The sequence below is a fragment of the Diadema antillarum genome, unplaced genomic scaffold (genome assembly GCF_040938485.1).
Source record: "Diadema antillarum isolate AM-2024a unplaced genomic scaffold, OU_Dant_1.0 seq00000773_RagTag, whole genome shotgun sequence".
NCBI lineage: Eukaryota > Metazoa > Echinodermata > Echinoidea > Diadematoida > Diadematidae > Diadema > Diadema antillarum.
Genome location: NW_027271662.1, coordinates 222,903 through 239,151, shown reverse-complemented (window position 1 = coordinate 239,151; position 16,249 = coordinate 222,903). Strand labels below are relative to the sequence as shown.

General features: G+C 40.4%; 1 protein-coding gene and 1 pseudogene across 1 annotated transcript; both read right to left on the bottom strand.

Annotated features, from left to right (window-relative positions):
• LOC139738897 (NFX1-type zinc finger-containing protein 1-like) overlaps positions 1-16,249 on the bottom strand; it is an 86,802-nt pseudogene that overhangs the window by 66,759 nt on the left and 3,794 nt on the right.
• LOC139738896 (NFX1-type zinc finger-containing protein 1-like) lies at positions 73-15,908 on the bottom strand. Its single transcript, XM_071649527.1, has 5 exons — positions 15,640-15,908; positions 8,827-9,067; positions 3,540-8,330; positions 2,943-3,057; positions 73-2,150 (listed from the first exon to the last, which is right to left on the bottom strand). Exons 2-5 carry the CDS (start codon positions 9,063-9,065, stop codon positions 1,161-1,163), a joined length of 6,135 nt encoding a protein of 2,044 aa, XP_071505628.1. The 5' UTR covers positions 9,066-9,067; positions 15,640-15,908; the 3' UTR covers positions 73-1,160.

Below are 16,249 nucleotides of genomic sequence, written 5' to 3'. Positions count from 1 at the left end.
TACTTTTGCAGCGATTCATCGTGAGCGCTCGTGTTCAATTGGCTACGCATTGCTCAATACAAGTTGTACTACAAATTCTGTATCAGACTTACGCGAACATTGAAATGTGTTGACATTGGAACGTGTTGCATTTATATCTATTCCGAGACATGCATGTAGAGTCTTTAAAAGTAGAACTTCATCAACACATAAATACAGATCTCTCTTCCCTTAAAGCTACGGTCACAAAGGTTCGTACGAACGATGTGTTCGCACGAATGTCACTATTCGTACGAATTCTTGAGTTCGTACGGCCGCCTTACGAAGAGAGGTTTTCGTACGAAGTTAAAAAAATCTTGGACAAGACCACCAACCAGGCTACGAACTTACGAACGGTCTACGAACGGTCTACGAACGCTGGTTTCATACGGCCTTCTTAAGAAGATCTTACGAAGCAGTAGCAGTTCTTAATGGCATTTGTGACCGAGCCATTAGAAGGAAGTAACGTAGAAAAAATGTCGGCACATGTAGCACCCAAATTATGTGCCAAGTTACGAGCTCGGTGTGTTATACAACACATAAGGTACACCAAGGAATCTCAAATAATAATGCACTTTGTATGGTATTTACATATACTCCCGTATTAGAAGACGATATGTACAACAATTACTAATCACAAATTATTAGAAAAATGCGTCTGAAGAGTCCTACTTAGCTATGTCAGCAGACATTAACTTTCATTCATTCATACAGTCATTTTTTTCCATTTTCAACAGAAACATAATCTATTTTTTTAAAGAAACTGAGAGCATAAATTGACACTTCAATGTACAATAAACAAAGTTATACAGAAGTGTTCAGGTACAATAGACAATAGGCCTCCAAGCGGAGCAATATGACATAATGATTAACAGTTTTACATACAAGAAAAGCAAAACTGCTACAAGTGCAAATCGCGAGTTCAACAGATTGCTGAATCAATTGACACAGGTTGTTTCTAAATCAAAATTTGATTGCAGGTGCCAATACCAAAGACTTAAAGTAGTGTTACACCAGCATTTCACCCGAAAGAAAGAAGGGAAAATCTTTTCCCAGTTCATTGGTACAAATATACTGCGACAAAAATTCCCTTCGACATAATATCGTGTTCGCATTTCTCTGAATCCAGGCAGAGTGCCAATTCATCTTCCTCGACCACGACCACGACCCCTACCTCGTCCTCGTCCTCGTCCTCGTCCCCTCCCACGACCTCTTTGCCCACGACCTCGGTCTCGGCCTTGGCCTCGATCGTGATCAGGCACTTCTCTACTAGCCTCTCTCCTCTCTCTTTCTTCTCTCTCCCTCTCTCTCTTTTCACTGTCGCATGCTGGGCAGATGTTTGGAGCGCCCTCACTGCTCCTCAGTATGTGGCCCACCGGACACTGCCTCCAGACATCTAGGTGATTCGACACCTGTTCGGGAATGTCACTTATAGAATGGTTTGCCGACCGAGGAAATCCATTCCTCCGGTATAGCTTGGTCAGAAGCTGATCGGCTAATCTCCACTGTTCGTTCTCAAAGCGGGTTTCGGATATCAAAATGGATACGAGTTGCTCCATTTGAGAAGTTTCCTTCACTCCCTTGATAAATAGCCCCAGAGTCTCTGTGAGCATGACTTGCTTTTTCAGTTCAGTCTCCGCGTCATGGATCTGCTGCTCGGTAAGCTCGACAACGTCTCCGGTCAGAAATTCCTTAACCTCATCAGCACTGGCTTGAAGCGCCCTCTCCAAGATTTCAAAAATTTCAGCATCCTCTACCTCGTTGCATTTCATGTGAGTTCTGAGTTTGCGAATGAATGAACCGCTGCACGATTGTACGCGACTTATCATTTTAACCCGGAAGCACATGCCTTTTCTTTGATCTAATGTCATGCGTTCAAGGTATTTTGCCCACCTCAGCAGATGTGACGAGTTTTTAGTTTGAACAGGGATATGCCTTCCCTCCCTGGTTAGAGGCTGACGGATCATGCTGTCGATCTTCCTAGTTGTTTGAGCCACCTCATTCTCGAGCATTGCGCCCTCCTCTTGTGATTTCTCAACAGCACAACGCAGACTCTTTCGATAGGTGTGCAGGAGCGAGCCGTATCGCCGACTGACCTTTATCAGTTTACCACATTTGGGACATGAAGGTACCTTCAAGAAAAACATTGGAAATAACGATGCTTTGATTAATAAATCTGCAAATTCTAGAATATCGTCTCATACACAAATCGTACCCATACAATTTGTATCATGAAGGATACTCATTTAAATTTTGACATAATCACCCTCCCTAAAAAACAATCTCAAAGATACCTTCTGAGACGGATGGTAAAATTATACATATATACAAATATATAATATATACACATAAACATATATATATATATATATATATATACACATAAACACACATATATATATATGTATATATATACATTTGTAAGATGACACTAGGCTTAATGTAAACGCCAATAGCCTTCATAAAGAAGAATGCACAGCATAATAGATTTATCATGAACTTTCAAACGCCAGCAAGAGGCCAGAGGAAAAAGCTGTATCATGATCAATGTGACTGAATATATTATATGCACTGTATATACATATATATATATATATATATATACTATAAAGAGTTTTGTATCTCTACTGATTGTTGGATAAAAACATCTTTGATTTGTGTAAAAGAGAGATACGCTGGTATTCATAAGAACTGTAAGTTTGACGATGCATGAAGGTGTTAGAATTTAGAAAATAATGTTGTCTGTATATACCTAATTTCTTCATCACTCTCTCTATAAAGCCTTGACATCGAACGGTGTAATTGTTTGAAAGTTAATTACAAGTGAAGTTGGAAGTCTTTAATGAAACGCATGGTATCGTCAAATCATTACTATTGTTACGGTTACATCCTGGCATTTGGAATAAATCAATATCAGTTTTTACCACTATCTTGTTGATTTGTGGCAGTAAGGTTTGCATCTTCTCTTTTCGATATCCAAGTTTTTTATCCAGTTCGTTCACCTCGAAGACGTGACCGCAATCCTCAAGTTGCACATATCTTTAACAATCAATAAAAACAAAATATGATGTCACATAATTATATGATACAGCATTCATATTCGAACACCGACATAATGGCGAGTCGACGGTATAAGCACAGCTTAATCCTGGATCCTGCATTACAGCAATAAGAATAATGACTATATCAATGGAAAAGCCAGATTGTATAAAACCGTATCATCATTTATTGCAAACATGATTCGATCTTTTCAACGCTCAGATTGAACTTCACAAAAACAAAGTAACAATTAACATCACAGTTTATATTGCATACGTGTTATTTCACAATGGTTGTGAATGTTCCATGTACCATTATTGTAACTTCTTACAAATTAAAGTGTTTACACGTTTATGAGACTGTCACTCGAGTTGATGACTTCATCATGCTGCTGGGATTATATCTGAAGCACAATGGGGCAGAATTACATGCATTTAGCACTAGACTTGTAAGAAGTTAGAAGTAAATTATAATCTATTTACCGTGAAAGGCTGGGGTTTTCTGTTCCGAAAAAGCGTTGTTCCAGCTCAGCCTTGTCACATACTCTACATGTCTTCGGGCATATTTCTCCACACAGACCGATGCAGGGGTGTCCACATTTTTTCTTCTTACGACATGGCTGGTCACACGGAGGTCTATCACATGGTTCGAAACACAGCCTAGAGCATCTGAAGTGTGGACAATTCCAATTGCATCGCTTCATACATAGGTCACATGGTGTATTGCATGGATGACGACATTGGCCATGACGACATTTCTGTTGACACCTCTGTTGACACCACGAACATGGCTTCCCACACTGTTGTGTACATTTGTGTCCACAAATCAGCATCTTCTGACAAGGTTCTGTGCAAGGCAAGTGGAAACGTCCTCGATTACACTCCCCACATGTGCCCTTGCAAGTGTGCCCACAAAGCAACTGTGCCTCACACTTAACCATGCACGCGCTGGGTGTGTCAGAGCATTTAACTATCACGTTGTGCCTACATGGCCAGTCATCTCGAGTTATTATCTCTTCACATGTCTTCGTACAGGGCTTTCCGCATTTACCTCGACATTTGTGACCACATGGAAGTACTTTCAGGCATTCTGAAGTGCACACTACATCCCCTGGGTCTTTCGAACACTTAACAATTTTAGTGTGACCACATGGAAGTTTCTTCGATACAAGTTGCTGACATTGACTCTTGGCGCAGCATTTCTCCTCCACCTCGTGCCCACAGGAGAGAAGCTTCTTTGTCAGGACCTCACACACGATACTATAAATATCGATATGACATTCAAGAGTACGCATATGTCCACATAGAAGAGTTTGCTCTACTTCATGGTAACATGTTATTTCACTTGGATCCTTGTGGCACTCTTCAAGGCAGTTGTGACCACAATTCAATGTCTTCTCTACGATTTCTGTGCACTTGCCGCGCTTACAGCACTTTTCTTTTTTGGTGTGGCCACAGCCCAGCTGCCTTTTGACGATGATCTCACACGACAAATGTAGATCACCTGGGCTTTCATGGCAAGGGAGGATACGCGTGTGAGAACATTGTAGAGTCTTTTCGACAGCCTCTTTACATATGATATCATATATGCTCTGTCCGCATGGCGCTTGGCATGAGTGCAAGCAAGGTAGTAGCTTCTTGACAATCACAGGGCAGCTAGTGGGACAAGGCTCGGAGCATACGTTCGGGCAAGTGTGATTGTTCGTGCAGATAGTCTTGAGACACGGTGCTTCACATTGGTACAAAACATGATCTCTGTCGGTAGGGTGACAAAGTTGGCGACACACATGTCCACATTCTAGCCTAGCCTCACATGGCTTGGTACAGCCTCCATTTGGGACCCTTTCAAAGTCCTTTGCTGCTTTTACATTACTCTGCTGGTCAGGATGGTTTACACATTGCAGCTGCAATGACTCCCCGATGTTGCCGGTTTCCTTCAGGTTCTCCACAATCCTTTTCCACAAGTCACTGTGCTCAGCGAACATGGTAAAGTTACCGATGCAGAACATGCCCTTCCTCGCTCTAGACAAGGAGACACACAGCCGATTTGAAATTCCCAGAAAGCCAATCTTACCATCGTCGTTACTCCGTACGAAGGAAACGAGAATGATGTCATTCTCTTCTCCTTGGTAATTGTCAATGGAAGTCACCTTCACTCCGAGAAACTTATCACGCTCCATCAGTTGCTTGAAGTGAAGAAGCTGACCCGTGTACGCTGTCAGAATGGTGATCTGATTTTTCTCGCATCCCTGCTGAATGAAATAATAACACAGAGCAACCAGGAAGTTTGCTTCGTGCACATTGAAATGACTTTGAATGTCCTCAATAGATTCTTGTGGTTGTGCGTGATCAATGAAGAACATATTCTTGGTTACACCTTGGATGTTCTCAAATTCCTTCACCGAGTCATGGTCATCAAGAACATCGTAGAAGTGTTTCCTCATAATGTCCGAAATCTGAGGGCGCATTCGATGTTGAAGTTGTAGCTGAGTGTACGGGAATCCGTTATTAATCAGTCGCTCAAAGAGGGAAATGTCCAGATGATATTTCTTCGCCAGCATGTAGACGTTTGGCTTTGGTCTGAGTTGTTGATGGTCACCGATAAGAATGAGCTGTTGGCAAGAAGAATGAAGGGCAGTTATAATGTGAGCCTCAAGCACTTCAGCAGCTTCCTCAACAACCACAATCTTGGGTCTCACTCTTTGAAGCACTTGCTGATTACTGGCAGCCGCAGTTGTGGTCATGCCAATGATGGTAGCGCCTCGGAGCACTTGAACCTTCTCTATGTCTTTTGCTTCTTCTAGTTGTAAGCACAGCTGCTTGTACTTGTTCTCGTATGCTGGCAGACGCGTTCGAAGATCTGCGATGTACCTGCCAAGCCATACGTGATACAGTGCCCATCTTTGATTTGGAGACAATTGCCACACGTCAAGAATTTTGTCAATGGAAGTTGCATCAATTCTATCTCTTCCAAGCAGCTTCTGGGCAATGTAACTCCTGAGAGCATGATCCCGACGATTTGTAAGATGAGAGAGATCGAGACCTAGGAAAGGGACGTCGTCCTCAATGTCAGCCATTTCTGTCTCAAAGTCTTCTTCAATCATGCGCTCTGCCTCTATGAAGTCCCTTTCCTGCGCAATGTCTATTGAAGTGTTGTCGGCTTCTGTCGATTTTTCCGTTTCTTCAGTTACCTCCTCCTCCTCTTCATTTGCGTCGGGTGTAGTAGGTCCTTGCATCCAGTCAGAGTCACTCTGACACTCACAAAGAAGCCATTCCACCATCCATGATTCAACCCTCTTCATGTTGGAAAATCTGAGGAGACTGTAGTAATGCGTCCACGTCATAAAGGGACCTAGTTCATTCTCGTTGACGATTCCCGCTCTAGCTCCAGCCAGTCGCATTTGCGTTCGCTCCACAATAACCTTTGCATTATCCACTTCCTTTCTGAGATGTCTGACTCTTCGATCAATATTGTCTTCGTGGTTTCTCTCAGGGTTCAATCTTTTGTTACTTCCAAGTCGTCTATTGAGGTTGTACTGCTGGAGTGCTTCGCTTTTACTTCGGCTACCAACTCTTATAATACCTACTTGAAGGAACTGGAGAATGCCTTCTAGGAATTGATCAAGGGCGTGATTTGTATAGCATACCAAGAGAATGGGACCAGGATCCTCTTCAGTACACCACAAACGTCTATTCCGAACAAGGATGTGAACGATTTTGAGACCAATATATGTCTTGCCGGTTCCTGGCGGGCCCTGAATAACAGAGAGTTCGTTAGTGAGTGCTGTCTTGACTGCCTCAAGTTGTGATGGATCAAGTTTGACATCATTGACATTCGGCCAGGCATCATCATTCGTTACTTCAATTCTTTCCCCCAAGCCTCGCTGTAGTGCAAGAAGCGAGCGAATACTTGGTCTTTCCCCCAAGTCTCGCCGTATTGCAAGTAGCGAGCGAATACTTGGTCTGTCTCCAAACAGTGGGGATATGTCCATTTTCTCGTACGCAGTGTGCTCCGGTAATTCATCAGAGTCTATCCGTAGATAGGTAGGCACGTTTACATTTTCACTGAGTCCGAGGGTATATCTCGCAAGGGGCAAGGAAGTGGATGGCATTCGCTGAAGTCCCTGCAAAACCGGACGATAAGCTTCAAAGAAGACAGCAGATTCTGCCATGACAAACGTTCTTTCTAACAGACAGGAAGCGTCTTCTCGGTCGACCAAATGAACAGCAACACGTCCTTTTTCCAGTTCTCCTACATCTCTTTTGGCCACTGTTCCAAACAAAAAGGTACGGAAGTCATCACTGGAAAGTAGAACTAGAGATCCAAACATGAGTCTCTTAGATGTTTGCCATCGAACTCTTGGTAGAGTCTTGAAGGAGATACAATGGGAGACTCCCGAAGAATCGCGAATAGATTGAACAAAGCGCACTTCTTCATATATTCGAATATCATGAAGTCTAGGCCTCTTGTTGGGATGCGCTCTTTTGAAGGCGAGGTATTCTGATATACCTACACGTAACGGATAGATGAAATCTTCCTTGAGAAGTCTAAACTGCACGTCCAAGTAATGGTCTCCATCCGCATAAACGCCTCTCGTGATATGTGGCCGAAGGAATGGTTGATACCCTGCCTCAAGTTCTCTTGCTGTAGGAAGAATGGCTTGCTTGCGAAAATCGTCCGGAGGAGGATTCCTATGAACACGATCCATTTGACGTTTTTTGTCCTTCTCCTTTTCAAGGGCATCGATTTGGTTCGATATATCAGTCTTGATAGGCTCCAGATGCCGAAACAGATCTGGATGTAGTTCTTTGAATCCTTCCACGGCATCTACCAGTAGAGTGAAGGGAACCTTGACATCTGCCACTCGACTCGGCAAACTCTGTAGCATTGTTTTGAACACGACAAAGACGTCCGTAAGGAGAGTTTGTATATCATCGACAGATTCGTCTGCCACCGTTCTTAGCCTGATGAGATAGGACGAGAGATGAAGTGTAAGCAGTTTTGAGTCTGACACCAAGGTGAGCAGCATGGTGACTGTATGATCCGCACCAATGGTTTCACAGATATATGCCAAACTCTGCCATATTAGCCTCTGCCTCTTCTCATCGATCCTTGATTCATTGAGACCGGCTTCTACACTTCCCTTGAGTGAACTCAGCTCCACCGCTGCCTCGGAAGGATCTTTATGAAGGAGGTCCTGTAGAAATTTAGAGCTTATTGGTCGAAAGTTTTGATGCTGATGCCGTTGGTTCCCGCTTGAACGAGTAGCAGGTCTAAATAGAAGAGAACAACATACAAGCATGTACAAGTTTGCCATGCTACATACTGTATTATTTACTGGCAACTCTCAAAAAGTTAATAATCTGCCCTTATAACGCAATTGAAAAATGACATTGACTGAATGCATGAACAAAATTCACATTAGAATACGTGTTTTGTTTTTTTGTCTGATAAAAGTTTCAAAATGTGTGTATGAAACACTAAGAAAAGAATACGTGAAAAATACTCGAATAGTATTTCATGGTTGCGAATACAAAGAATAAGGTGCAGATCCACTCTGCTTTGATCAAAATGATATAATATCAGTTGCCACTTTGTCATAGTTTCACCCTTATTACTTCTTCTTCCCCTTCTTGTTTATATTGACATCCTTCAACTGAAATGCATCGAGTTCTACAGTCATCGCAGGCCATTTATCTTTCTTAAATAACAAAAATATACTTCTGGTTGTGCTCAATGAAAGAATGAGGCAACAACACAAAAATTTACCTGAGAGAGTCATGTCTTGTACCATGACCTCGACTACCACGAGTCGAGTGTGGTGCCCCCCTCCTTGAACCATCCGCACCTCCCTGTTCCTCCCGTGGGGCCCGAACTCCAAAACGAAGGGCATCTGGATGTCGTCTTCCTCCTCGTTCAGTCTCTTCAAAGACCCTTCCACCTTGTCGTCTACCTACTCTCCCTCCGCCTCGTCCCCCACCGTAATTTGCGTTTCGTGGGCTCGCCATTACTGGATAATGAGGTTAAGATACAAACATGATTAATAAACAGGACATGGCAACGAGCGCAACACTACAAAGTTAACCTCAAAATAAGAATGAATGGCCTTACCTCTTTACCGAGCATCTTTGAAAATCTATAATAATCATCAATAAAGTCAATAATATGAGAGGATTCCATGGCCCGAAATTAATAGGGTTTTCTTCATGAGGTAAATTTTAAGCCTGTACAGGGACAAGAGATTGAATTATCGTATGAGGGAATCTCTTCCTATCACATAAAATTACTGCGGTTGCACGTTGCAAAAACCTGAAGAGCTCAGCCGGCATTCCAGAGAGAATACAAATTAAAGGATATGCTTCAGTGATTAACTGGAATTAACAGATGGAATGAATACATGGGTTGCAAGTTGGAAAAAAAAACTAAATAGGTGTATTGGGATTCGAGATTTGATGATTATGTTTTTAAAAAAAGTCTGAAGTGATTTATCGGCATAATGAAATGGATGCATGTGTTGCGCACGCTGCAAATACTTTAAGAAATTAACAAGCCCAAATGCATGTGTCTCAAGTTGCGAGAACGCAGAGGAAAAGCTAAATGAATATGTGGGGTACTAATCACATAAATCTTGAATGACTGATCCACCAAGCTTATTGGATGTCTTTCGTTGCAAGCACGTAGACTGGAAGGAATTGCCGGAAGACAATCTGTTAGTCTTTGGTCAGAAGCAATAAACATAAAGTACGATTGATTATCTAAAGGGGTTTATAACAGCTCTGTCGAAAGTTTAGCAGGAACTAGACACCACATAGGCCTACATCTTTTGTGTTTGGTCTGTTGACTGAAAAATGAGATTGAGCGTTCGTATTACAATAGAACATTGAAACTGTTTGCCAGTTTCAAGTAACCAGTATACCTCCAACTCCCGGGTCTATGATAATACATGTATAGGAATGTTCAACTTGTTCAATGTCATGCTGGTAATAGACACGTCGTTCATTTAAGAAAAATCTATCATTCAGGAGAAGTTTTCCTTACTACATGAGAATAACGAAAATGTTATACAGTACAGATCCCCGCGGGCAAAATGTTTTCACTCTTTTTTTTTATTACGTCGAATGATGAGCTTTTCCTTATGTTTTCGTTTGTTACAAACAAAAGTTAAACAAAACGTAAAGATAAATTAAACGTGTCTTGGGCAATTCCGCGGCAACGTAATTACAAATCAGAGAATTCTGGCTCATATTCTCCCCCCCCCCCCCCACACACACACTGGAGTGATTACTTTGCCTTTTTTCAATACAGTTAATAGATGCAGAGGTACCTAAAATGCAAATCTTGTTAAATGTTCTCACTTGTTTGGTTACAAAGGAGGTAGATGTGTGATGGTAACGGAATTACCAGAAAACTGAGTCTTAAGTTCAACCCTGATTTAGGATCATATAGTTATTCTCTGAAATCTATAACAGATGCACTGTATGTTTTTTGTCTTATTTTATAATCTGATTATGAAAACTCCAATTTAGTTGGATTGTTTTTGTAACATTTAATCACATTTTCATAGCAGCAGACCCCCCCCCCCCCAGCCAGTGTAAACGGGATTACACAAATCGTAAAGGAATTACGCCTTCTGAAATACACTTGAAAAATACAAATTCTTTATACTCGTGTATTCTGAGATGTCTTGAGAAAGATCATTTATGCCTTCAGCTATAATATAATTACTAAGTGAGTCCTCTCTAACATCTAATCTTAAAACTACTACTATTGCATATAGGTGTCAAATGAGTTTCTATTGTCACAAAAGTATCCAATTTTCATACTTTAATATAATAATGTAATGAAATATAATATAACTACTGAATAAGTCCTCTCTAACATCTAATCTTAAACTTCTACTAGTGTATAGGTGCCAAATGAGTTTCTATTGTCACAAAAGAATCAAATTTCCATGCTTTAACATAATGATATAATGAAATATAATATAATTACCAAATAAGTCCTCTCTAACATCTAATCTTAAAACTGCTACTATTGCATAGGTGCCAAATGAGTTTCTATTGTCACAAAAGTATCCAATTTTCATGCTTTAATATATTGATATAATCAAATATAATATAATTACTCAATAAGTCCTAACATCTAATCTTAAACTGCTACTAGTGTATAGGTGCCAAATGAGTTTTGGTCATAAAAGTATAAAATTTTCATGCTACAACTATGATTAATGGTTGTAAATATGGTAGTCAAGATCTAATAACTTGTAAGTATCACATCCATCAAGATTTGTCTACTTCAAGGTAAGAATTTCACACTCAAGTAGAAAAATTACATTTAAGACACATCGTAACGGAATAACACTACAATAGACTTACACAAACGCATTTCCATAAATCCAGTTAACAACATCCACATTTTCTTGAATTTCTTTTTGTTAATATCACTTCAGACACCTCTCTCTGTTATTTTATTCCTAAGGTGCAAATCATTGATAAAATATGGGAATTACATACATGTATATATTATGTGCACATGCAAATGAAAAAAAGAACAAACTGGCGTGATTCAAATTTCAATCATGTTAAAAGTACCAATTATGAGTGCGAGAGCACAGTTAGCAGACACATTATTGAACACAATGTTACGGATGACCACACATGAAGCCTTGGAACTTTTAGTTCCTGAAATGAAAAGACGCAGTGACAAACAAAATAAATAACAATTCGTTCATAGATTGAAAAGAAAGTTTTGGTATAATATAGATTATTACTGCACGAGTATTCGATCATCAGTATAACGTTGTGGCTTATACTATATAAATCCTTAAAAAAATCATTTTACTAATTGCCGAGGTTGCCTCCTGGTACTTTGATAGAATTTAATGTCTTTACGGTGTACTTCAGTCCACACAAATGAAATTAACAAACTAAACTGGTATATAATGCAGTAAATTAACACTAATAAATTACAACTTTTTGAACTATTAGAGTGAGTCCACCAAATTTAATTCATCTTAAATCCGAGAGCCTCCATCTGCAGGTCACTGAATTAGAGCCAAAATATATATGTGAACAATGTTTGTATACTGTATACTATACTTCTGACCGCAAACATTTTTGCAAGTGACGCCTTTAAAAATATGACAGTGATTTGATCATTGGCTGTATTCATGACTTAGCTTATGAATTACAAATAAGTTTCCTGTCTCTGTCTTCCTTCTTGACTTTTTCAATTTCTTCTTCTTCTTCTTCTTCTTTTTTGAGCGCTTGCTCAACAAAAAATCTGCGTCTTCTCTTTCGCAGCAAGTGGCATTTTGACTGCCTGGCAGCACATGATGAAATACACTGCAATGACACTATAGGTGGATTGCATTGCATGTGGCAAAACGAAGAATTGAGCAGAAATGCAATGACTTCATATCATTTTTTTTAAAGGACGGGATGTGCATGCCTACTACATTTTAGAGCACTCCAACAGAAACTTATTTGATATATTAGTACCACAAATAGTGTTTTGCCTTTATTCCTGAAAAAAAAGGATTAAAGGTCAAATTTCAATGGGGGAGCAGATGATCTGGATCAAAGGGGCAAGAAAATCAAAATAAGTGTCTCTATGGAGGAAATATCTAATACATGATAGAAGGTCATTGTCATTTACCTACCATTAAAGTTAAAGGACTTGAGGAAGAAAAGAGGACACGTGCAATAATAGGTCAGACTATCAACTTAGCCTAAATAAAGTCTCACAGAAATATAAAAGGTGTGACATTCAATGGGCATCATAATGCAGGTTCAAAAAAAAGGGCGCTGCTGTGTCAAGATTTAAAACTTCTAACATGTTGTGTATATGATCCTTCTCTTTTATTTGATCCCTCCTCACCCAAATTTTCCTCAATTTCATTTCCCTCTGTTAGTAGCAGTGTTAGAAAGAAATTCAGTGTCCTTCCTCTTCTGTCTAATCTTTGTTCAATCTATACTGCATCACATCCATTAATAGTCCCTCACCCTTTACTTTATTTTTTATTTAACCATGATACTTTTTAGCAAGAAAATATACATCGATATCTCAGATCTCAAAATGATTTCTTTTTTACACTCAACATGCTCAAGAGTGAGCTTCTTACTGAGTTATAAGTTAGCACATAGTCTCCATGTAGTTCTTGTATATGCGAAAATGTTGATAGCAGGGAGGAGACTTTCACCACATGTGGCTAGTAAGACATGTACCCTGACGCCAGGACTCACTGTCAGAGGCCTCCAACTAAGATGAGTCATTTCAGTGTATTATACATGAACCTCAACCTTCACACCTTTACTGTTAATCACTACCATGCACCATTAAGCTCAAAGATAAAGCCCTGAAACTATTTCATGACCTCTTGACATTCCTTTATCTCATTCTTTTCCATGTTGTACATGCGTCAAATTCTATTACCACGTAATTCCGTTACCAGCATTGCAGAAGACCTAAAGGAGATATTTTCACATTTTTTTTTCGTGAGTTTCAAGGAGTCTCATGTACAGAAGCAATTTACCGGTAGAGAAAAATCAGTGATTAGTTTGTTTAGGGGAAAACTTTTTTTTTCATAGTCACCGAATTACATCAATTTGTCGGTAGATTTTGAAAATTTTTCCAAAAAGTTATCAACCTGAGAGTCAATGAATGCTTCATAAACTGTGATTGTTGAAGCATTACAAGAAAAACGTGGAAGCATGGATAAAGCAGAGAGATATCTAAGTTGTTTCATTTTCAATTTTCATTTGATGCTGGCAAATCTAAGGTAAATACAGTCAATAGTCTTCCATCATTGAAAGTGTGCACAACAAAAGTAATTGGAAAGGGTTTTTTTTTTTTTTTGTTTCCGTGAATGCAATAATGCATCTTTATGGGAAACTTAAATTTCTGAACATTGACTTTACATTTGATTTTGCCGTTTTTGCCCTTTCAATGATGATCGAAATGTCCTTTTGTCTTTGCTTTTTTAGCATTTCTTTCGCCTTTTTGTTTGTTTAACTTTCATATCTTCTTTTCTGGTTGTCATTGCGTTGCTAAAATACAAAAAGGAAGTGATTGAAACTAGAACTCAGTCACCTTAATGGAAAACGATAAAGACACATGCATGTGTCTGAGAGCGAAGAGGTGTTATCTTCGACAAAATAAATCGATGAATATGATTATGCCTTGTTCAGAGAGAAACAACAAAATAAGAGAGCCTCTGGGGCGGCAAATAAAGTACAGTAATAGATGGCAAACATTATGCAAGATATAAAATTTTGAATAACTATAACATATCCTGATTATGTAGTTTGATAGTTTGTACGGTGACAAAATGCGGAGGAGAGTTTTGCGATAATATCATGTGTACGTAGTCCTTTGAAGGGACTGCTGTTTGGCGAGGAAAAAACCGCACACCCAATAGCACGTGTTTTTGCGACTGCGCGAGACATATAAATGAAATGCGCATGCGCAGATAAAGGCCTACTGTGATTCCGACCTGCATGAAGCAAGGTCATTGATTTGTCCTTTGGCAGACATCTATATAAATAAACATTGTGGCGGCTGTTCATGATGGAATTCCTCGTATACCTGTCCCCTGTCCCTTACCTCGTGAAATCTTTGAGAGTGCTTTTCTCGAAGCACTCATTTCCAGGACCACTGTGTATGTCCCCTTATATCTCTACACTGGATTTAAATGGTGTGTGTGTGTGTGTGTGTGTGTGAGTATGCGTGTGTGTGTGTGTGAATGGTGTTATGTGCAAAAGCAGAAAACAGAGAAATATCGTGCTGCTATTGACCGATTCGGGATCGTTGAGGGCAGCAGACATTTTGTGGCACTGGGTGCAGCCATGAGGTGTCTTAACCGACCCCCCCCCCCCTCTCTCCCGCCCGCGTGTTTTTTTTAGACGGCACAGATTGGGGAAACTAAAAATCTATCGGGGACCCTATCCCTAAACCTAACCCTAATCCTAATCCTAACCCTAACCATCAAACCCTAACCCTAACCCTAACCATAACCATAACCAAAAACCCTAACCCAACTTTTTTCCCATAGGTTTAACACGCGCCATGCCCCAATCTGTGCCGTCTTAAAAAAAAAAAACGCCTCCCGCCCGACGGGCAACATGTTTATCGCGCACTTGTAACAAAGGTTCGCGCACTAAGCAAGCATTCGCGCACTCAGTACGACACGCCCATTGGCTAAAACAACCATGCATCAGCTTTCCATTCCGTGCGCGGAAGGGGGTGGGGGAGAGGAGGGGGGCGGCTAAGACACCGCGTAATGGCGCTGCCCATGCCAAAAATACACATAGCGCGTCACAGAATCGGTCAATAAGACAATCGGATTCTCCCGACTTTTGGCCAATTCCGTTGTAGCCGGATCGACACATCATTGAGTCATGCTCTCACTTTCCCTTTCATTTTTCATGAGCATCTTGCTGTAAGTGGAGTTGGTGCATTGTGAATTATTGCTAACATCATAATTTCCCGTCAAAAGCTTGTGCTAATGGTCAAGGTCGTTATCCCCCAAGAAAAAAAAAACCAACAACAACAAACAAAGAAACGAACAAAGATTTTGCTTACCTGGCAGAATTGATCCCCTCGTAGTGCAGATCACAGGGAGAAGAGATTGCCTCAGGTGAGATCAAATTGAACGAACTCACGATGGCGACTTGTGCTATTTCCTGTATTTAAACGTACCGAAATCATCCCTATTTCTGGTATCCTAAATGATATAGGTACAAAATGCCTCGCAGACCGATTTCCAAGTCCAGACTCAAATAGAGACGATATTTTTACATCGCCCGCCAAGAAGAGTAGACATTGATCGGACAGCAGTCATGTTCCGTTCCTTTCGGCAGGGACCTCGAGGATGAATGGCCAACCAACTGCAGTGTCTCCGCGAACCTGATCATGGATTTCGCTACACAGCATTTCGCAGCGTCTAACATGGTCTAACCAGTATAAAACTGTTGCGATCGCTGGGGAATCCCACTCGCATTATAATAGTACGGTGTGACGTCAGCAACGTAAAAGATGTTATATGGTACATAAATAAAAAGAAACAACTGAATACATGTCAATCAGAAGACAAGAATAAGTTGGTGAAACAGTTTGTAGTCGGCAATCATTAGACGACTTGAGCGTATCGATTCATTTAATCCTTATAGGTGTAGAATTTTGAGCGCTTAAT

Excerpts from the sequence above, each read along its gene's own strand:
- LOC139738896 (XM_071649527.1), bottom strand. The coding sequence starts at position 9,065 with ATGGCGAGCCCACGAAACGCAAATTACGGTGGGGGACGAGGCGGAGGG. Across the intron at positions 3,058-3,539 it reads GAAAACCCCAGCCTTTCACG|ATATGTGCAACTTGAGGATT; the intron begins GTAAATAGATTA and ends TGATTGTTAAAG. Across the intron at positions 2,151-2,942 it reads CACAAATCAACAAGATAGTG|GTACCTTCATGTCCCAAATG; the intron begins GTAAAAACTGAT and ends TTTTTCTTGAAG.